General features: G+C 39.8%; 1 protein-coding gene across 2 annotated transcripts; it reads left to right on the forward strand.

Annotated features, from left to right (window-relative positions):
• Nucleotides 1-19,240, forward strand: LOC114536017 (unconventional myosin-XV-like). Of its 2 annotated transcripts, none has more exons than XM_028557362.1 (63): nucleotides 1-182; nucleotides 1,946-2,050; nucleotides 2,120-2,199; nucleotides 2,315-2,378; nucleotides 2,599-2,708; nucleotides 2,834-2,908; nucleotides 3,009-3,105; nucleotides 3,254-3,357; nucleotides 3,473-3,539; nucleotides 3,656-3,769; nucleotides 3,876-3,959; nucleotides 4,095-4,172; nucleotides 4,381-4,494; nucleotides 4,659-4,717; nucleotides 4,809-4,932; nucleotides 5,051-5,146; nucleotides 5,248-5,379; nucleotides 5,509-5,634; nucleotides 5,759-5,836; nucleotides 6,009-6,193; nucleotides 6,453-6,498; nucleotides 6,594-6,718; nucleotides 6,948-7,071; nucleotides 7,221-7,307; nucleotides 7,438-7,526; nucleotides 7,863-7,947; nucleotides 8,087-8,155; nucleotides 8,279-8,360; nucleotides 8,571-8,707; nucleotides 8,801-8,899; nucleotides 9,284-9,358; nucleotides 9,489-9,649; nucleotides 9,727-9,896; nucleotides 10,037-10,109; nucleotides 10,240-10,443; nucleotides 10,574-10,944; nucleotides 11,008-11,328; nucleotides 11,399-11,752; nucleotides 11,941-12,162; nucleotides 12,233-13,119; nucleotides 13,240-13,299; nucleotides 13,407-13,482; nucleotides 13,667-13,779; nucleotides 13,895-14,004; nucleotides 14,192-14,279; nucleotides 14,393-14,446; nucleotides 14,596-14,778; nucleotides 14,884-15,056; nucleotides 15,137-15,216; nucleotides 15,285-15,343; nucleotides 15,467-15,539; nucleotides 16,137-16,213; nucleotides 16,338-16,420; nucleotides 16,492-16,622; nucleotides 16,809-16,903; nucleotides 17,000-17,077; nucleotides 17,205-17,301; nucleotides 17,392-17,680; nucleotides 17,813-17,946; nucleotides 18,018-18,067; nucleotides 18,329-18,412; nucleotides 18,491-18,628; nucleotides 18,764-19,240. In XM_028557362.1, exons 1-63 carry the CDS (start codon nucleotides 165-167, stop codon nucleotides 18,866-18,868), a joined length of 8,121 nt encoding a protein of 2,706 aa, XP_028413163.1. In that variant the 5' UTR covers nucleotides 1-164; the 3' UTR covers nucleotides 18,869-19,240. The 2 variants fall into 2 exon arrangements, with proteins under 2 accessions (XP_028413163.1, XP_028413164.1); XM_028557363.1 differs by lacking the exon at nucleotides 1-182 and adding an exon at nucleotides 778-1,025.
• Nucleotides 19,241-19,284: the final 44 nt, after the last annotated feature.

The following is a 19,284-nucleotide window of genomic DNA, read 5'->3' on the forward strand; positions in this document are numbered from 1 at the left end:
GTCTAAAAATAAAGTGAATTGTTTAGCCACAGGCGGCATTTAAGAAGGAATCGCTTCGTTTTACTTGAAGCCTTCTGTCAACAAGCATATAAAATGAAGGATTATGCTTCCTTTGAACTGGGATAACGGAAAGAATGGTGTTCTTGTGAAAGGCAAATAAAATTATGGACGTAGTCGACATAGTAAGTAAAGTATTCTTTCTCAAATAATGTTATTCCTAGCTGTAAATTGTACAACATTTCCATCGAATTCACGCTGTCAAAAGCCAACTTCGCGGTTTTAATTTTAAACCGTCGAGTTAATATCGATATCCTTCGGAATCTGAAAAACGTAGTTTAATAATTAACAGAGTTTCGGTTTATTATTTTAGTTCAAAACTTCCCGTAGTAAAATATTGACGAACGATATCGCTTTTGATATGATATTTTCACAGAGAATCGTTCTCAATATGGGGTTTGTATTATGCAAGTTGTCTCAGCTATTTTCTGTCTGGATTGTTCTGCCTTTTCACATCCAACGTCTTTCATGCTTGACTACGTACAGAATTTAAAGAAGAAATCACAAAATTATTTTGAAAGTGGCTTTAAATTTTTTGATATTAAGCATTTGTTTTTAAATTTAAAGTCCACTACACGAATGTCACAAAAGATGTTGCAATTACATGTATTTACGATTGGAATTTTGAAATAAAATATATCAAAGTTTTTTGCAGGTCGGATTAAATTCTTGTTAATATTTGATATTTGAGAAAGACGAGAAAGCATTTTCGCTTCCATGCATGAAACGAAAATAGACTTGTATTTTACGAGGCAAATCTCAAGCACTGCTGGATCATAGTTACATATGCACATCAAAACAAGCCTTTGGGAAAGAAAAGATTTACGGCAATTCTCAGCAGAAATATCAAAATAATCGAAATTCCTCTTTGCGGGAAGCTGTATTAAAATGACCGTCCTCCCAGCTTCTGACTTCTAAGTTCTAGCACAGCACGATTTTGTGAACCTTTGTCAGCAAGTTGACGCGAAGTAGGTTGTTCTACACAGCAAAAGCTTACATAACTTCTATGTTAGTATTTTGCAAGCGTATATTTTATACCCAAAATCGCAAAGAACGATGAAATCAAGCAGTATTTTTTTGGCTTTGCGTGGTTATTGAAAGACAAATGGTTTATTAGTTTAATTATTTGTCAAACGTCTAATATATTGGCGGTATAATATTGAAATTTGTTGGTACGTTGTACGCATCATTGATTACAACAATATTCATGCAATATTTGGCCGCAATTTCCTGCTAGCAAGTGCTTGTACTTGATACTGAAGTTGTTGAAGTATTTTAGCTTCGTCACACATGCTCTTTGTTGCTTACGAGTAAAAGTGTTTTAGGAATAAAAGTGTTGTGTTTGAATTATTTGAGTAGACGGAACTTACTAAAGAAACACTGCCTTTGTTATTGTATCTTGGAATGTCGTTTCCCTAACATTCCAAAAATGAAACTCACGAAAATATGTTTGACAGGAGATACGAAAGCCCTTGTAGATAGATCAATACTACATCCGTCGGGCAAATACTTTATATTGTTGTTATACGGGCCTAATACCTAATATTTAAAGACTAGTTTTGATCTGGTTTGAGAGTGACAATCTGGTGAATCTACTAGAAAATTTCCATAATTATGTGCCATTAGCCAAAACAGTTATATAAATACAGAAATCAAAGTCAAAGCTACAGAGGTAGTCTCTTGGACAACTAAACTTAGAAACAAGGAGAAACATGATGATAAAAGCACAGCTTCATTAGTAAAATCATCATTGTTTTTGTGACCATTCTTTGGTGTTACACAAGAATGGTTCCAAGGCATTTAGGAGCTGCTGCGATTAGATAACCCATGTTAAATGCCACAGTATCATCGTTTTTATCGCCAGTGATTTAATTTGAATCCTTTGCAGGGTTCGGCAGTATGGGTGGATGTCAACATGGGCTACCTGTTGCCAGGCACCGTTGTGTCCGTGCTTGGATCTCATGTCAAGGTCCGCCTGGATGACAACAGAGAGGTATATTGATGAACATTTTTTGTGAAAAAAATATAGAGGATTGTAAACTAAATGCATGCTTCTTTCTAGGTATACACAGTTCACTCTCATCTTGTTAAACCATTGATCAGCAGTGGACCGAATGGTTATGAAGATATGATAAAAATGGAGTACGTTTTATACCATATAATTTGTTTTACAAGAAACCATTAATAGCCAGCTGTTTAATTCTCAGGGGGATTTATTAATTTTGTGACCAAATTCTACCCTTTCTTCTTCATGCAGTGACCTACATGAAGGCTCTATCTTATTTAACATAAAGAAAAGATACAGAAATGGTTTAATATATGTAAGTATAGGATTCAGGTTATCTACTGCATTGCTTTCTGGGAACTGCATGGTTATACTCACATAGATTTCCACCCATCCTTAATTTAAACCACCAACTGGCCTATATACAAGCAGGATGCACCTTCACACTAATACATCAATCCTTGCATCAAATTCACTTCTGACTGCCTCTTATATCTATCATTTAATGTGGAAGCTTTATGTTCATAATTCTCTAGACTTACATTGGTCAGATATTGATGTCAGTCAATCCTTACAAGATGTTTGATATTTATGGTCTCGACAAAGTCAAGGAGTACGAAGGAAAGCCTATTGGAGAATTACCACCGTAAGTTTAGTGGTGTCTACCCACATGTAGGTAATGACACTGCAGCAACAGACAGTTGCACTATCAGGTGTTGTCATGTTATAAATCATAATCTCAATCTCAACTTATTCTTTCTATATTTTCAGACATATATTTGCCATTGGTAATGCAGGATATTACCAAATGTTAAAAGACAAGATTAATCAAGTGGTTGTTATTAGGTAAAAACCAAAGTTCATTAAAGAGTTTTAAATTGTAAATGCCAGCAACTGTTCTACAGTGTATGTACAATTGCATCAACCATGCTCTCTGTAATTTCAGTGGAGAAAGTGGTGCAGGTAAAACAGAATCATCAAAGCTATTAGTTCAATATTTGGCTGCAGTGAATGAAGCGAAAGGCAGTCTTATAACAGAACAAGTAAGCAAAGATTATCTCAGAAAAACAACATCTTATGTTTACTCATATCTCAAGTCTGTCAAAATTGTCTGTTGGTAGGGTCTTGTTTTAAGGATAATCTAAGAAAAAAAACACGGGGCATTTTCTTATAAATAGCCTAATTTTCTAGATCATCGAAGCCACACCACTCCTAGAATCATTTGGAAACGCAAAAACCGTAAAGAACGACAACTCCAGTCGCTTCGGGAAATATCTTGAACTACATTTCGACAAGTACGATTAGATTTTGGACGTTTTCTTTGTGAACTCAAAATCAAACTTCCTGCGTCAGTCAGACTTCGTCCGTGTTTGACGTCATTATGAGAAAGATCTTTTGCTTAACGTGTAGGGTGGGGTCAATTTGTGGTGCTCAGATCTCGGAATATCTCTTGGAGCGTTCGCGGATTGTTGGTCAGGTAAATGCTGGATTTCTGTGGAAGATGCATTGATTTTGCCTGCATGCACACCGTATTTTACTACTACTAACCTTAAACTTCAAAGGTGTAAACATTTAAATCTTTTCAACCTTCAGGCCTACGGTGAAAGAAACTATCATATATTTTATGAAATGCTTGCTGGACTGCCCCAAGAGGAGAAAAACAAATATTCGTTAAAAAGAGCCGAAGACTATGCATATCTTAATCAGGTACTGAAAATTGAGGCCGAATAAAAAGATTATTGTAAGGGTAAACGAACATTCATCACGTGTACATGAGCTATAGAGATAGACTGTTAGCGATGCTTTCTTTTAGGGAAAGAGCTGTGTAATTCAAGGAAAGAACGACGTGCAAGATTTCTGTCACCTGGTTGCAGCAATGGAAGTCCTACGAATCAAGGTCTGTGATGATTACGAAGTTTATTTACGCCGTCGTACAGGTCAAACCTTGCACCGAACTCGACGGTTAAAAACAAAAGATAACAAAGCATTTTAATTAGCTGCGTATGTATAAGCTCTGTGTTTGTCTTTGCAGAAAGATGATCAGGACGGCATCTTTGCCATTCTTTCAACAATTCTTCACCTTGGAAACGTGTTGTTTGGTATCAGACAGGTTGGTTGTACTGCATTGATTTACTCTGTAACATTTTCTAACGCTGGTACAGTCTGTTTCAAAGTTGATTTCTACATACGATTGTAAATTACTGAAATAGTCAAAATGTGCACTTCAAGCAGAAACAGCAAAGTGCGTGGGATCTGGCCGCATTCCCAGCTGGACCAACTCAGTGCATTTTTTAAAGTTTATCTCTTTCTCGCCAAAGATTGATGGTCAGGATGCAGCGTATATCCAGGGGGATGAAGAAACAAAAATGGCATCAGAATTATTAGGACTGAAAGTGAACAACCTTTTACGTGGTTTAACACACAAAGTTACGGTAAGAAAACCCTGTCATCGCAGCCTAAATGTTCACAGTATAAATGTATATTCAAACACAGGAATCATTGATAAGTTTATAGATAGATATATAGTTTCTACCAAACAGTTTTTATCGTATTGAAATGATAGATATTTTAACCTTGGGTTATTCTATCGTTTTAGGAGGCGAGAGGCGAACAGTTTATGACTCCAAGATCCCAAGAACAAGCTTACAAATCAAGGTTTGGGAGATGCATGAACTCATAGCGTTGCGCTTGGCAAGGATTCTTCCTTGATAAATGAGATGATATCTTGCTGTGTTTTCGTGTTTAGAGATGCTCTCAGCAAAGCATTGTATTCAAGACTGTTTAGCTGGCTCGTAAAGAAAGCCAATGGTGTCATCAGCAAGGCCGATAAAAATATGTCGCTGGCAATTCTGGACATCTTCGGATTTGAGGCACGTTATACGTAAACAATTCATTCCTGAATAACGTATTCTTCTGACATTTGAATGTATTCATCAGGCGATCATCAAAAGGAGATAACTTACTTTGTTCTTCGTTCTCAAATTTCAGGACTTTCAAAGAAATAGCTTCGAACAGCTCTGCATCAACTACGCGAACGAAAGTCTTCAATTCTTTTTCAATCAATCCATCTTCACTCTCGAACAGGTAACTCTCTTCACGTGGGACGTTGCTAAGGATGGTGGCGTGTACGGGCGTTGCTACGGCTCAACAATGCCATCACCTTTTCCTTTTTATTTCAAAATTAGGAAGAGTACCAGAAAGAAGGCCTGCAATGGAAATGGATCCGATATTCTGACAACACGGCGTGCCTGGAGTTGATTGGTGGAGCAAACTTTGGTATTTTACATCTTCTATCGGACGAAACTACTTTTCCTAAGGTGATCATGCCCCTACGGAATTGTGTGATGATATTTTTGAATCTGTGAATATTCGAAGGAAAAACTCTTTTCCAGTTATTTTTTAATGCGATCATTTAAAAAAGTGTTGTTTTATTAATCCACTTCCAGTCAACAGACATCACTTTCTTGGACAAATGCTATCATCGGTATAAAAGTCATAAATGTTTTGAAAAACCAAAAACACACAAGCTGCAGTTTGGAATAAGCCATTACGCTGGGACAGTTTGGTATAGTGTAAGTATGAAATGCAGAAAGAAAGCGCTTAAAATATTTTCATCTGCTGCGAATTTTATCCTGTACACTGTACATCGTGTGTCAGTAGTGTTTCCTGTGATCTTTCACGTTTCTAATTTCTCAGGTTGAGAGATTTCTGGACAAAAATCGAGATGGTCTTCGAAAGGATCTTGTTGATCTCATCGCTTCCTGCAGAGAACCGGTATGTTTGCTATCATATAACCTGATAGATTTGTTCAAAATTGGTGAAAGAACTTCTTATTGCGCTGTTCTGTACGACATCATTCAAACCATTTGTTGACATGCTTGCTGCCAAGCTGTTTTTTCATCGTGCTTACCAGTTGGGTTTTTTGACGTATGCTCCTTTTTTTCAGTTCGTGTTTAAGCTGTTTCCTGAGCTGCAGTCCTACACAGGAACAGCCACCGTGAGCGACCTTACCTTACCTCAGAATCAAACATTGAGCCGAGGGCATCTTCTCAATCCCAGCTCTCCACAGAAGTCAACTGTCGCAGCGAAATTTCATGAATCGCTTGTCACTCTACTGCAGAAGATGAGAGAGTAAGATCAGTTATGATTATGATGATATTGATGATGATATTGATGATGATATTGATGATGATATTGATGATGATATTGATGATGATATTGATGATGATATTGATGATGATATTGATGATGATATTGATCAGATTATGATGATGTTGAGTTGGAGTTATTGACGTTCATTATATTGGTGATGATAATGATCAGTAGATTGCTCCTTGGAACCTGTGAAGAAGTGTATATATACTCAAATATTTGTTTCTTAAAATTTTAGGTGTAATCCATTCTTCATCCGATGTCTCAAACCAAACAATGAAAAGGTTTGTTTTGTGAACGCTTTTAGACCACGAGTTTAGTGAAGATTCACCCTGTCTTAAAATTCATCGATGTTATAGTTTATGCTTTATTCTTTTAGTCACCGATGTTGCTACAAACGCCGCTGGTCCTCGAACAATTACGCTACAGCGGTGTCCTCGAAACTGTACGAATCAGAAAGCTTGGGTATCCGATCAGATATCTCTACCCGGATTTCTTAAGAAGGTGGGGTAATCTAAATGTAGACATTTTGTTACATCTCTCAATATCATGCCCCTTAAGACCTTTCTGATTTTGGTCATAAGCCTTCCCACCCATCACCCCCCCCTTCATAAGCCTCCCCACCCATACACCCCCCCCCCTTCATCCACTGACTATACCACACCATCACCCCTTAATATTTTATGATACTATGTCCACAGACACTGTACCTACATACCCCTCTCTGTTCCAGGTATCGTTGCTTATCCTCAGGGAGGGTCAGACATGAAAGTCAGATGAAAGATCAGTGTCTTCAGATACTGCGAACAGTTGCTGGATCACAAACCGTCAACGCTTTTCAACTTGGTTACACTAAAGTAAGAGAACAGATTTCGACTTGATTTTAACTCTTACCTTAACCTTTACATAACAATATCACCCCTTGTCCCATATCGTTGCTTTATGGATCTTTCGCCCAGAAGTGTTCTTCTTTCATTCATTTCATCCAATTTTCATTCAATCCAAGGCATTTCTCAGTGAAGGTATGTCTCATAAGCTGGAAGAAGTGCGCTATCGTAAAATCAACCAAGCCACCATCACCCTTCAGAAACACGTAAGTGCAATCTGTTTGTCTGAGTTGGTGATCTAAGATGTCTATCCTCGGTTTCTATTCTGCTATTATTATGCGGGCTATCCAGGACTTCAGAACCAGTGATGCTGTAACCAATATTTTCGTGTCACAGGTTCGTCGTATGCTCTATCGCAGAAAATTTATCCAAATGAGGAAATCTGCTGTTCTCATTCAAAGTCAAGTTCGTGGCTGGGGTCAGAGGTGAGATAATACTTACGCCTGTATTCAAAAAGCTCACTCACACTCACACTCATTGAGTATGACATAAATATTTTGTTAATGCTGATCAATGAGAAAGTTTTTTCTGAATAGATAGAAAGATATAAAGTAAATCACTGAAAATCAAGCCCCTATTCGTCTGGAAATACCGCCATTGAAACGTTATGAGAAGATTAAGATTTCCCACTCAATGAGTTTGAGTGTGAGTGAGCTTTTTGAATACAGGCGTTAGTCTTGGTAATACTGACTGGAAAAACCTAGACTTACCTTCATACTTAACAACGCTTCATAAATATTCATGTCTTTTCTTTAAACAAGACGCAAGTACAAGAAGATGAGGGAAGGATTCATCAAGGCCCAGGCTCGATTCAAAGCAAGGTTACAGGAGAAGGAATATGCAAAGGTGAAGTACCTTTCTTTATGTGAAATACGAGCAGCTTTTAGGGAGGCTAGTGCACTGATTGAAGTCCAAATAGTTGTAAGAATACTAGGAGAATATTTGTGTCAGAATATAGCGTGAAAGAGCTTTGGTGTTTTTGTAGTTGCGGGAAGAATTTCGCAAGGAAAAAGCGATCAGAACGGCAGAAGAAAACGCAGTCCAAGAAAAAAAGGTAGTTCTCAACTTTGCATCGTCTCAGGTTGAATTTCGTATGTCAATAAAACCACGTTCTTGTCAGGTTGATAGTTTCAACAATTATTTCGTGATTTTTCAAACTATTTTCTCTGTTGGACAGGAAAGAGAACAAGGTGGTAATGTTGATGTCACCCAGCTTGAAATCACAACTGATTTGGCATTGGTCATTACAAAGTTACCAGGTAATAAATGTCTACCCAGGACGAGGTTAGCGAGATTCTTAGAGCATCACGTCTGATAGAGCTTTTGATTCTGTTTACCATGCAAGCACTTTCCTCGAGGATGCTAAATGATACCTGGATGATACCTGCTCGTGCTGATGTTGAGAAAAAACTCGAAGAAATGGGATTCAGTATTTGAAATAAACTCATGCAATGAATTTGATTCTTTAGCCTGGGATTTCACGGCAATGCAGAAATCTGTAGTTCCCGCCCCAAGTGATGTTATAAAGCATAACTATCGATCTTCACAACTTCCTCATGACGTTGACGCGTTTAAGTTTTCGAAGTTTGCACATCTCTACTTTCAGGTGAGTGACACCCCCCCTGCTGCTGACAAACGCTCGCATTAGACTTGAGTTATTCTCATCAATAATCTTAAATCGTGGCTTTTCATATCCTAGGATCAGAAAGAATGGAAGTTTACCAAGGTCCCGATTCGTAATTCGTTTTTAAAACTGAAAGTTGAAGACACGGCACAGGCCGTGACCATATTTAAACTGGTATGTGGTTTATGAATCTAATCTTATCCACTTTATCTTCTTTGATCTGATCCACTCTGATCTAATCCACTCTGATCCCAATCCTTGTGATCTGTTCCACTCTGATCTGATTCACTCTGATCTGTTCCACTCTGATCTGATCCACTCTGATTTGATCCACTCTGATCTAATCCACTCTGATCTGATCCACTCTGATCTAATCCACTCTGTTCTGATCCACTCTGATCTGATCCACACTGATATCTTCTGATCTGATCCACTTTGATCTTCTCTGATCGGATCAATCCACGTCATTCTTCTTTGATCCAATCTGGTCTATACCTTTGTCTTCTTTGATTAGATCCTCTTTAATCTGATCTGATCCACATTGCCTTTTCCCATCAGGTTCTACGTTTCATGAGCGACTGGTCAATTCTAGAAGCTCGAGAGTTCGCTATTGGTAACTACATCATACAAAAGGTTTGCAACAGAGGAACCATTTTTGTTAATATCTCATGAGCAGCAGCACTTTGGGAATAGCCAATGCTATTTAAAGTCTACAGATACAAGTTTCTTGTAACTCATATTTTGATAAATTTGATAATTTCAGGGCATCAGAAGTCCAAGTTTACGCGATGAAATCTTCACTCAGCTCGTGAACCAAACCTGGGGTAACGGCGTTGAAGCAAGCGTGGATCGTGGTTGGATACTCCTTGCTTTGTGCATGTCCTGCTTTAGACCCAGTGAAACCATGGAGAAATATTTATTAAAGTAAGAAGAGTTTGGGTTATGTTCTTGCACTATTCTGTCTGTCTCGTCTAACACAATATTTCATCGCCTTCTTCCAGACATTGTTCAGACAATGCGTACGATGGCTTCAAGAATCTTTGTCAACACAAGTTGTTGTCTTGGGATAAACAGAGACATTTCGTTACTCGCTGTCATCCGCCATGCCTGCTCGAGTGGGCCGCTGTCAAGCAGAAGGCGAATATGGCTCTTGAAGTGAACTCTTCTGACGGTAGGTTTGAGTGTACCTGACCGCTAATTTCACGACTAATGTCAACCAAAAGAACTTGATTTATATAGCAAATAGCAGTCATTTTATCCTTAATGAGGCTTCGCCTGAATCTCCTTCTTCATTGCTCATTTTCTTTCAAGGTGAGAAGGTTTCAATCGAAGTGAACTCGACCAGTACTGGTGATCAGGTCGCTGCCAAGATCCTAAAGGAGAAGTAAGTCTGGATGTTTGGGATTATCTGGGAACAAGAGAAGGATACTAAGGGTTACCGGAGGTTACTAGGATTACAGGAGGTCAGCGTTGTAATTCGGGCTAAACTATGAACGTTATTCAATCCATTTCAGGGGTGTTGTGGAATACCAGGGCGGTTGGAGCATCGATATTATTAATGATTACTGTCATTATTCACTGGCTGGATCGGATTACGTCATGGATTTGATTGCTGAGCTCGAATACCCGCCCTCGTTCCCAGTGTCTTGCTCACCCTCCGTCATCTCGGTGGATATGTCCTACAATGTTGGTCCGAATAAAATAAAACTACTTGAAGAGTGAGTCTAGCTTTCCTTCCCAAAGGTCCAGTAAGGATCACATCTTATTAGTCTAATGTTACCAAGCGTTAGTTAGACACGAACTATTCTTTCAAGAGGTCCACCAACACTGTAACTCGTTCATTTTCAGTCTTCATAAACAACGAGAAAGAAAGGAAACATTCGAAGACATTTCAAAAATTTTCCTCAATGGGGACTACAGTATCGATCTCCCGGATGGTGCTCCTCGTACCGACAAAAGATACACTCAAGTCATCCCCGTTCCACCCTCCTCTTCACCGCGAATTGTACACATACCCCCACCTCCCCAAGCCCCTCCTCCTCCGCCACCACCCGCCCCTGTTCAAGCCACGAGAACAAATGTTGATAGTTCAAGATATACCAGTACAACAGTTGATAGTTCAAGATATACTAATACAACAGTTGATAGCAAACCTTTTATTCCGAAACCCCCCAGCCCTCCCCCTTTCCCCTCGCCCTCGGAGACAAGTGTACCCCCAGGTACGTGACCATAGTTACAATCATAGTTCCATAGTTTGGATTCTCAATATTTTTGTGGTTTAGGTACATCCCTATATATCCCCCCTCCTCCCCCACCACCTCCCCCACCTCCTATTCAAGACCCCATGGCGAACAAAATAAAGAAAGTGAAACAGGATCAGAACAAAAAGGGAGCACAGAGACCGGCCCCTGTGAACGCTTACTCGCTAGACGAAATCCGAAGAAAGGCGACCACGATGCGAGAGAATCGTGAAACTACGACAGTCGACGGACGACCGGTGAATCCCGAAGATGTCATTGACCAGAAGGTGAAAAGAGCCTCAGAGTTACGCGCAGTTCCGAAAGAGCAACGATTGAAGTTGGCTTATCAGTCTGAACTTCAAGGTGAGGTTGAATAACTATAATGGAGTCTTTTTGACGGCGTGTTGTAATTTGCGACATTATACGTCTCTAGGGGCTGTTAAAAAGCGAGCTGACCGCATGAGCAAAACCTGGGAACAAGAGGAGATGAAGCTTGAGATGCGTCGCGCAGAGAGGTCTGGTGCCTCTGCGACGGCCGCGAGTGAACTGGAAGCTAGAGCACAACGTGTCCGCAAATCATGGGCAGTTCCTGAGGAACGCGAGGAAACGTTCTCGGCTCGAATCTACCACAATGGTACACAACCACCACCGAACCAGGTCGTCTCTCCTGAGCTACCCACAACAGAACGAGGCCTCAATGATTTTGTCGACAATCTATTTGATCCGGTTTTGTCATCAAATATGGACGACCTTACGGACTCCTACGTTCTAACTCGGTCTATCAAAGGTAAGTAATCTACCTCAAAACCTCTTATTCAAAATTCGAAAACGGTCCTTGAAATTTACCTTCTTTTGAGCAAGGATTAAAATGCCCCTGAGAATTTGTCACCCCCCTGGAGATTTGTCACCCCCCTGGAACTTGGACCGGAAATTACTTGAGAAACTAACTTGAAATTATTCTGCGCTTTTCCCAAGGTGGAGGAAAGATGTATCGAGCCAATACGGTGGGCTCTCCTCAGGCCTCCAGCCCACCACCGACCTCAAGCAGTAGCGTGCAACCGGCCTTTGTTAATGGCGGAATGGCCACTGGTGTGAATGGTCCCACCTTTGTACTTTTAAACAATGGTATGGCTAATGGTGGTATGATCCCAGCTACTGGTATGCAATATCAACCATTCATTCCTGGTATGGCAGCCGGTAAGGGGATGGCTAAAAAGAATCGATCCAATTTGCAGCAACTGCTGTTGAACGTTCGTTCTTCTTTTAGGCATGAACGGCTATCTGCCAATGCAGTACCCAATGGCCGGCGGTATGGCTTTGCAAGGCGTTCCACAAGCTGTGCCTGTTGTCGTTCCGGTCAGCAACCCTCAAACGCAGCCGCAGCAACAAACGCAGGGGCTCGGGACGAACCACGATGACACCGCCATTGAACGACAGCTGCAGGAACAAGAGAAGAAGCTCGCAGAGAGACAAGCGGAACTTGCAAAACTCTCGGAAAAACTGAACACCTTGAAACGCGAGCAGCAACAGCAACAACAGTTAGATCAACAACGCCGGCAACAGGAACAACTGCAACGACAACAACAAGAACTAATACAACGACAACAACAACAAAATCATACCCAAACTCAAGAACATCTTCAAACAGGTCAAAATTACCGTCCTACCCAAACCACTTCACTAAACCATTCCAACAGCCAAAACTATTTATCAAACAAGTCAACCCGTTTCTCAAACCATCCGCTACACACAGGAGCAAGTAGTTCCTTCCTCAAAAGTAAAGGTAGCCTGCTTCCACCTTCAGAATTCCGGGATCGTCACCCACTACCCCCGACACAACCAACCAGGAACACCACGACCGTTCAAGCTGCCTCGAACCCCCCGGAGGTGAACGAGGAGTACGTTGATGGCCCTATACTGAAGTCCAAGCCAGACGGGGGAGCTGCGTCGGTTGTTCTGGCCGTACACACCGGAAAACCTTCGTTTCATACGCCCACAAAACTGTATAATTTACACAGTCAAACAGAACTAGCTACGACCTCGTTTACCGTCGTGATGACAGAAAAAAGCGGGAGGACTGAGCTCTACCGCAAGTGCGCAGGCCCGTATTTGACGTATCAAAATGTCAAATGGAAATTATTTATGCGGAAAGAGGCAAGTGCGAAAGCCCTAATTTCACAGACCTAGTTTGGTTTGGTTAAGAATCATTCTCGCTGGACTCTAAGGTAGAACTTTTGTATGAAAATTGATTAGAGTTGTTTTTTTCTTCTACAGTTATTTATGGCTAATGAAAAGCTCAGCAGTGAACTGACGCAGCACCTTGTGTTCAGACAGGTACGCCTGACCCCACGTTTTCAATTTCCTGGTATTCGCGCAGTTGCATGTAAGTTCATTACGCGGGGTTATCTTCACAAAAGAAGTTTGTCCCCCTTTTCTCTTAGATTGTCTCGGACACATACAAAACATGTTGCTGCAGAATGACGCGAACCGATCGATACACAATGAAACAACTGCTTGGTAAGTTAAAACGTGGTCTTCCATCTTTGCTCCCTAGCTCAATAATTTGGCGAGCTATCTGAGAGCCAATGAATTTATTTCATTTGACATAAAAAATTGCCTGCGATACCTTTCTGATATACGAAACCGCGTTCTGTTATTTCTGGAACCTTTTTGTATGGTTTGTTACTTTCTTCGTTTCTAGAAAAGTACGGCATTTTCCCAGACAAGACGAGCACAAGTTCCCCGATTGAGGAAATTATAATTGATGCAGCAAAACAACTACCATACTATTTCTGTAGGTTCTTCAAAGTTTCGGTGAGTGACAGAAAGGGATTGCCATTGATAATAGTCGCGATGAATGAAGCTGCAAGGTCGCTTCGACATGCGGCAAACCAGTCGTCTGGTAACACAATGTACCTTTGTTTTGTAGAAACAAAACGAGAGCATTGATTTTCAATACCTCGGCGTGTCTCATTCTGGACTCCAGATTATCAAAAGAGAAAGAATCACAAGTGAATTGGAAACCATTGAACGATATCTGTAAGTATATCGCAAGGATATCATTAGGTTAAAAATGCGGGAAACCTGCATGGGCTATTTTAACACATATTCATTATTGACTAGAAATACATGCATGCAGTTGATCCTTAAGGTCGTGAAGACTGCTGTATCATCCGTTGTTCTATATTAAACAACACTTCATAAATTATTCCTTCTATCTCATTAGATACGGCGACGTGTTAAAAGTCCGAGTAAACAGCGACAAATTAACGATAAAAACGAAAGTGAAGAAGATTCACATATACACTGATAAAGTAATGCATATTCCCATGAATAGAAATTTTGTGAAAATTCTCCTGTATCATGTACATGTTTTGAGTTTCTTAAGGAAAATAAGGTCATTTTTATTTCGTAATATATTTTCCAGGCAACAGCGGTGAAGAAACTTATTGATCCCTATCTAGCTTTGGTTCATGAAAAGGTGATTGATACTTGGAGAAATAAATATTTTAGCCACCAGATGCTAGTGTCCTTTCCCTCACGAGTTAAATCATCTTGCGTTAGACGAGAGTTGTGAAATACTGGGTTGTTTTAGAAGCATGATGTCATTCACATTGATTTTCTTCCTAGGAGTCCAAATACGTGAAAGCTAAATTTGATTATATCACAAACGAATCAACGTTACTGAGCTTCAAGCAAGGTGATGTCATCAAACTGGTTGCCAAGGGCAATCTTTCAGACGGATGGCTCTATGGGGAACTGAGTTCTAGGGAAGGGTATTTCCCGGCTGAATATGTGACAGATGTCAGCGAGGTATGATTCAGCGTTGGTTTAGTACTACTACCTACTCAGTCCTTGATATCAAATCAAATTTCATCAATCGTCACTTATTTACCGCGTCTTTCTTTCCTCCATCAGAGGCGGCCGTCAATGTCCAAACCTGGAACAAAATCATCAATATCCGAAGGGTCCATTCCCAGATCTCCCACTCCAAACTCGGTCAACAGTGAACATTCTTCGACGTCATTGCAAGATGGTCGCTACTCTATGTTAGAGTTTGCAATGAAGTACTTCCGTTTTGGGCATGAAATGTAAGTGACTGCGCTGTTTTGGGCCTTTACCGAGGCATGAAATGACGTTTTTAAATGATGTGCATTATTCTTCAATCAAGGTATGTGATGCAGAGGAAGAAAGATGGTTCAATCAGAGGAACTATTAAGATCATGGATTCCATTGGCAGGGCGTTCAAAGGTACACTTCCACGAATGTGAGAGCTCGTTATAGCCTCGTTTTCTGAAAGTGATATTTATTTCCCTCAGGAAACCGAAAAGACGAATGGACGTGGAAAAACCAAGCTGATCTTGTTAAGTTCTCGAAAGTATGCTTCTTATCCGTGCTTGTGTTTCCTTTGCGTGAGCTTCCACTTAACATCTTTCCTTTATTTTCATCAATCCTATTCATTATCAGTAAAATTTTCCATTGTTTGGAAATCTTTTTACAGTCACCAATTCAAGCATCGCTGTTGAAATTCGACTCCTCAGTTCATAACAAGAAAGCTTTGGAATCCTTCATAAGTATGTGCTGTTAATATGGTTGAAACAATTACAGCAAGTTTTCAATAGTATTTTAATTTTTTCATGCCATTTTTCCAAGCTAAACGTTCTGTTATATTTTTCCGCATGAAAACGTTCTTTTTGCACGATGAAAGTTCTTTTCCCACGAAAAAGGTTCTTTTTATATGAAAAGTGTTCTAATTGCCTTTTTTCCCACGCGTGCTACATTTTTGGAACGTTTAACATTGCGACATTTTGGAATGGTTTTGTTACATCTTCGAATGTTCTAAATTGAACCATTGTTACTTTGCTGTTTTCTAAAGAATAAAACACATGGATTTTGGAACGCGAAAAGCTTGTTTTTTACTCGATCATTTCGCCGTTGCTGGCGGAAATTTTCGCGACCGGAAAATAGAATAAAACGTTTTTCCGGTTCGTTGGCAGAACGTCAACGAGAAGACGAAAGTAAGAGTGATTGGAGTCACGAGATAAATCTCAACAGCGGCGACAAGAAAGAGTTTTTTTCGTAAACTTTTTCGCTATTCAGGGGCGGTGAAGTGCTTGAGAGAGAGGCTGAGCTTAGGGTCGTCCTGTTTATGTTTTACCTTTCGTTTACAGCTATCATGAAGTACATGGGGGATTACGTCATGATAAGGGGAGAGACTCAGTCAGATCTGATATTTTATCTCCTTTTGGTGAGTATTTGTGGATGAATATCATACGTACGAATACTTAGATCAACGTTTTACAATAAAATCACCATGCATGTTACACCAATCATTAGCCGGCCCTCTGATCTGCATTTTCTGGATTTCTCAGGCTTGTCGTGAGTATCCGGAATTGAAGGACGAGGTTTACTGTCAGCTCATCAAACAAGTTACCAGCAACAAGAGCAACAGACCGTAAGTCATCATTACCAATCGTCCTTTCAAAGCTTGACTGCCTTTCACAAAACCTCTTCTCCTTGTTTCAGTGATAGCTGCGCTAAAGGTTGGAGGTTGTTCATCATTCTCACCGCGTATCTTCAGTGTTCTGATGTTCTCAGACCATATTTAGTTCGATATTTGCAGACAATTTCCAACGACCCGAAACGAGAATTTCATGGTGAGTTGCAATTGTTGAAAACAATAGATCGTCAGCCAACCAGCTTGCGTCTTTTACAATGGTTAAGGCCAGCTTTTTAAGTATTAAAGACAGAGTTTGTGTATGGTTAAAGATTACATTAACATTGGTGTGTTCTGTCTATGGGATTATCGAACCCGATTGCGTAGCCTGTTAATTCTGTTTCAGGCGCTGCAGCGACGGCCGAGATGAACTTGATGAAGACATTGAAGTATGGAGGACGAAGGACTGACCCCGGGCCGGCAGAGATGGAGCAACTTGTGGTATGGATCTTCTGCTACCAACACTCGATTAGCAATTCACCTCCCACCCTTAGCCTTACGCTGTAAGGTTGATTTGTTTGTAAATTTTATTCACAGCAAGGGAGAAGTACGAAGCGACTTCCAATCTACCTCCCAGGAGGAATTGTTAAAGTGTTGAAAGTCCAAACGTGCAGTGTAAGTTAAAGTCTTGAGACAAAACTTCTTTGCAGTTGTTCCCTATCATTCAGCTTCATTTGAACTACATGTTTAGCCTTATCGGCTTGTAGTTTATTGACAATCCTATTTGGCCCGGTATGTTTAGACTGGGTATGATGTGATAAAAGATCTATGCTCAGAGATGGACGTGTCTGGCGAAGATGAATGCAACGAGTTTGGTCTGTTTACGTTCTTGGAAAGGGGTAAGCAAAGACCAAGTGATGGAGACACTTCAAGATCACTGAAAAACGAACTGATTTAAGATTTGTTTGATGGTTTTAATGGTTTTTTAGAGAAATCATTGGATCCTCTCCGTGCTAACGAGTACGTGATGGACGTCATCTCGAGCTTGGATCGAAAACGCATCGACTACCACATGCATTTCCGGCGTGTGGTTTGGTTCAAGAGATTCCGTTTTGAGAACAAGATGTTGATAGATCTTCTTTATAACCAAATCAGTCCGAGCGTGAGGTCTGGGGATCTTCTGGGCGGTCAGACGTTTGATGTTCAACTACAGAATGAAGCATCTTTGTTGAATGCTCTGGATTATCATTTGGAAGGAAAACGACAACAACCTAACTTGTAAGTCACACTTGAGAGTTATTCTACCTAGCTAGGAAAAATATTTAAACAAAAACGCTAGATAGACCGTATCATAGACGATGGTCGAAGGTTTACAGGCCGTGCCTCTAATTTTTGTGGGATTAATTATAGGAAAGACATCGCAGACTCAATTCCGACGTGTATTTCGAACACGTTGCGTCCGCCGCAATGGGTCGTCCTTGTTCAGGATCATTACAGAACTATCAACCACCTCACTCCTGATGAAAGTAAAAGGAAATATTTGGGTAGGTTGTTGGAATGCATGCAGAGGGTGTGGTATATTGTGTGACATCTGATTTATTTAATATCTCTATAGATATCGTCAGACGATGGCGATTCTTTGGTTCAACATTCTTCCGAATACGGGTAAGAGTTACAAGGAGGCGATCATATTTAGAGACAGTCATATTTAGAGAGGTGGTAATTTTAGGGAGGTGGTCATATTAGAGAGGTGTTCATGTTAGAGAGATGGTCATGTTTAGAGAGGTGGTCATTTTAGGAAGGTATTCATATTAAAGAGGTGTTCACATTGAGAGGATAATATTGTTAGAGAGTCGTTTATATTAGAGAGGTGTAATATTCGACATTTATTTGAGGATAACTAAAGTCTCTATTTTAATATTCCAGCACTGTACACATCCAAGAGTTGGCAGGGAATGTACTTTGGTCATCAATAAAGAGGGAGTTCATTTTCTGGCCGTTCAAACCAAGGTATATTATAGCTTGTCAAAGAGTATCAGAGCTTCAGACTCAGAGTAGTTCACTTACGTTAATACTTCTCTTTGACAGGAAACGTTACTGGGTTTCTCATACAATGAAATTATTTCAACGCGATTGCTGATATCTGGCGAGCGAGGTCGACAATTTCTTGATCTCAAATGCGGAAATTTGATGGTACAGAAAGTGACAAGAATAGAGACTCAATTGGTACGTACAGTTAAACGTAATCCTATCTAAAGTGAGGGCAGGATTGAATTAGTGCATGGATACGAATCATAGGATATATAAGTTTCTACAGGTGCAAATTTGGTTCAACAAACACGATGTTTCTTTTGTTTTCAGGGTCGTGACATTGCGGATCTTATTGATATGTATTTCAAATTTCACAACAATGAAAAAATGGTCGGCCAGCAAAACGCCCAACAAAACGCGCAATTATATAGATAATAAAATAGACAATCTTTCTAACAATCATAATCATTAATAGAAGAAGTTATTTTATCGGCCTGATATTCTAAGTGCATGATTTCATATTAAAACTAGTAGAAATATTCCACAGTTAGACTAAACAGTCTCAACGCTATCAGCGACGCACAAAAACACCTCTCCCATATTAATTATTTCCGATTAATGGCTTATTTTTAACATTAGGTTGATTTAAGATCACAATATTTATTATGGGAATATTCATGTATAGGTAATTTTCTATTTAAAAAGGAAACAATTTGAATGTATTTATTTGCTTTAGTGCTCGTATTATAATTTAATAACCAATGTAAGTAATTTTTGATACAGCTTGTGTATATAGAAAGCACGTTGTATAATTGAAATAAAAAACATAAACTAAACTAAACTAACTTTAT

Source organism: Dendronephthya gigantea, unplaced genomic scaffold (genome assembly GCF_004324835.1).
Source record: "Dendronephthya gigantea isolate DGI-Jeju-01 unplaced genomic scaffold, DenGig_1.0 000129F, whole genome shotgun sequence".
In the NCBI taxonomy this organism is placed as follows: Eukaryota; Metazoa; Cnidaria; class Anthozoa; order Malacalcyonacea; family Nephtheidae; genus Dendronephthya; species Dendronephthya gigantea.

Coding starts and splice junctions, on each gene's coding strand:
- LOC114536017 (XM_028557362.1), top strand. Junction 4,718..4,808: donor GAACAAGCTTACAAATCAAG/GTTTGGGAGATG, acceptor TTTCGTGTTTAG/AGATGCTCTCAGCAAAGCAT. Junction 4,933..5,050: donor TGGACATCTTCGGATTTGAG/GCACGTTATACG, acceptor CTCAAATTTCAG/GACTTTCAAAGAAATAGCTT.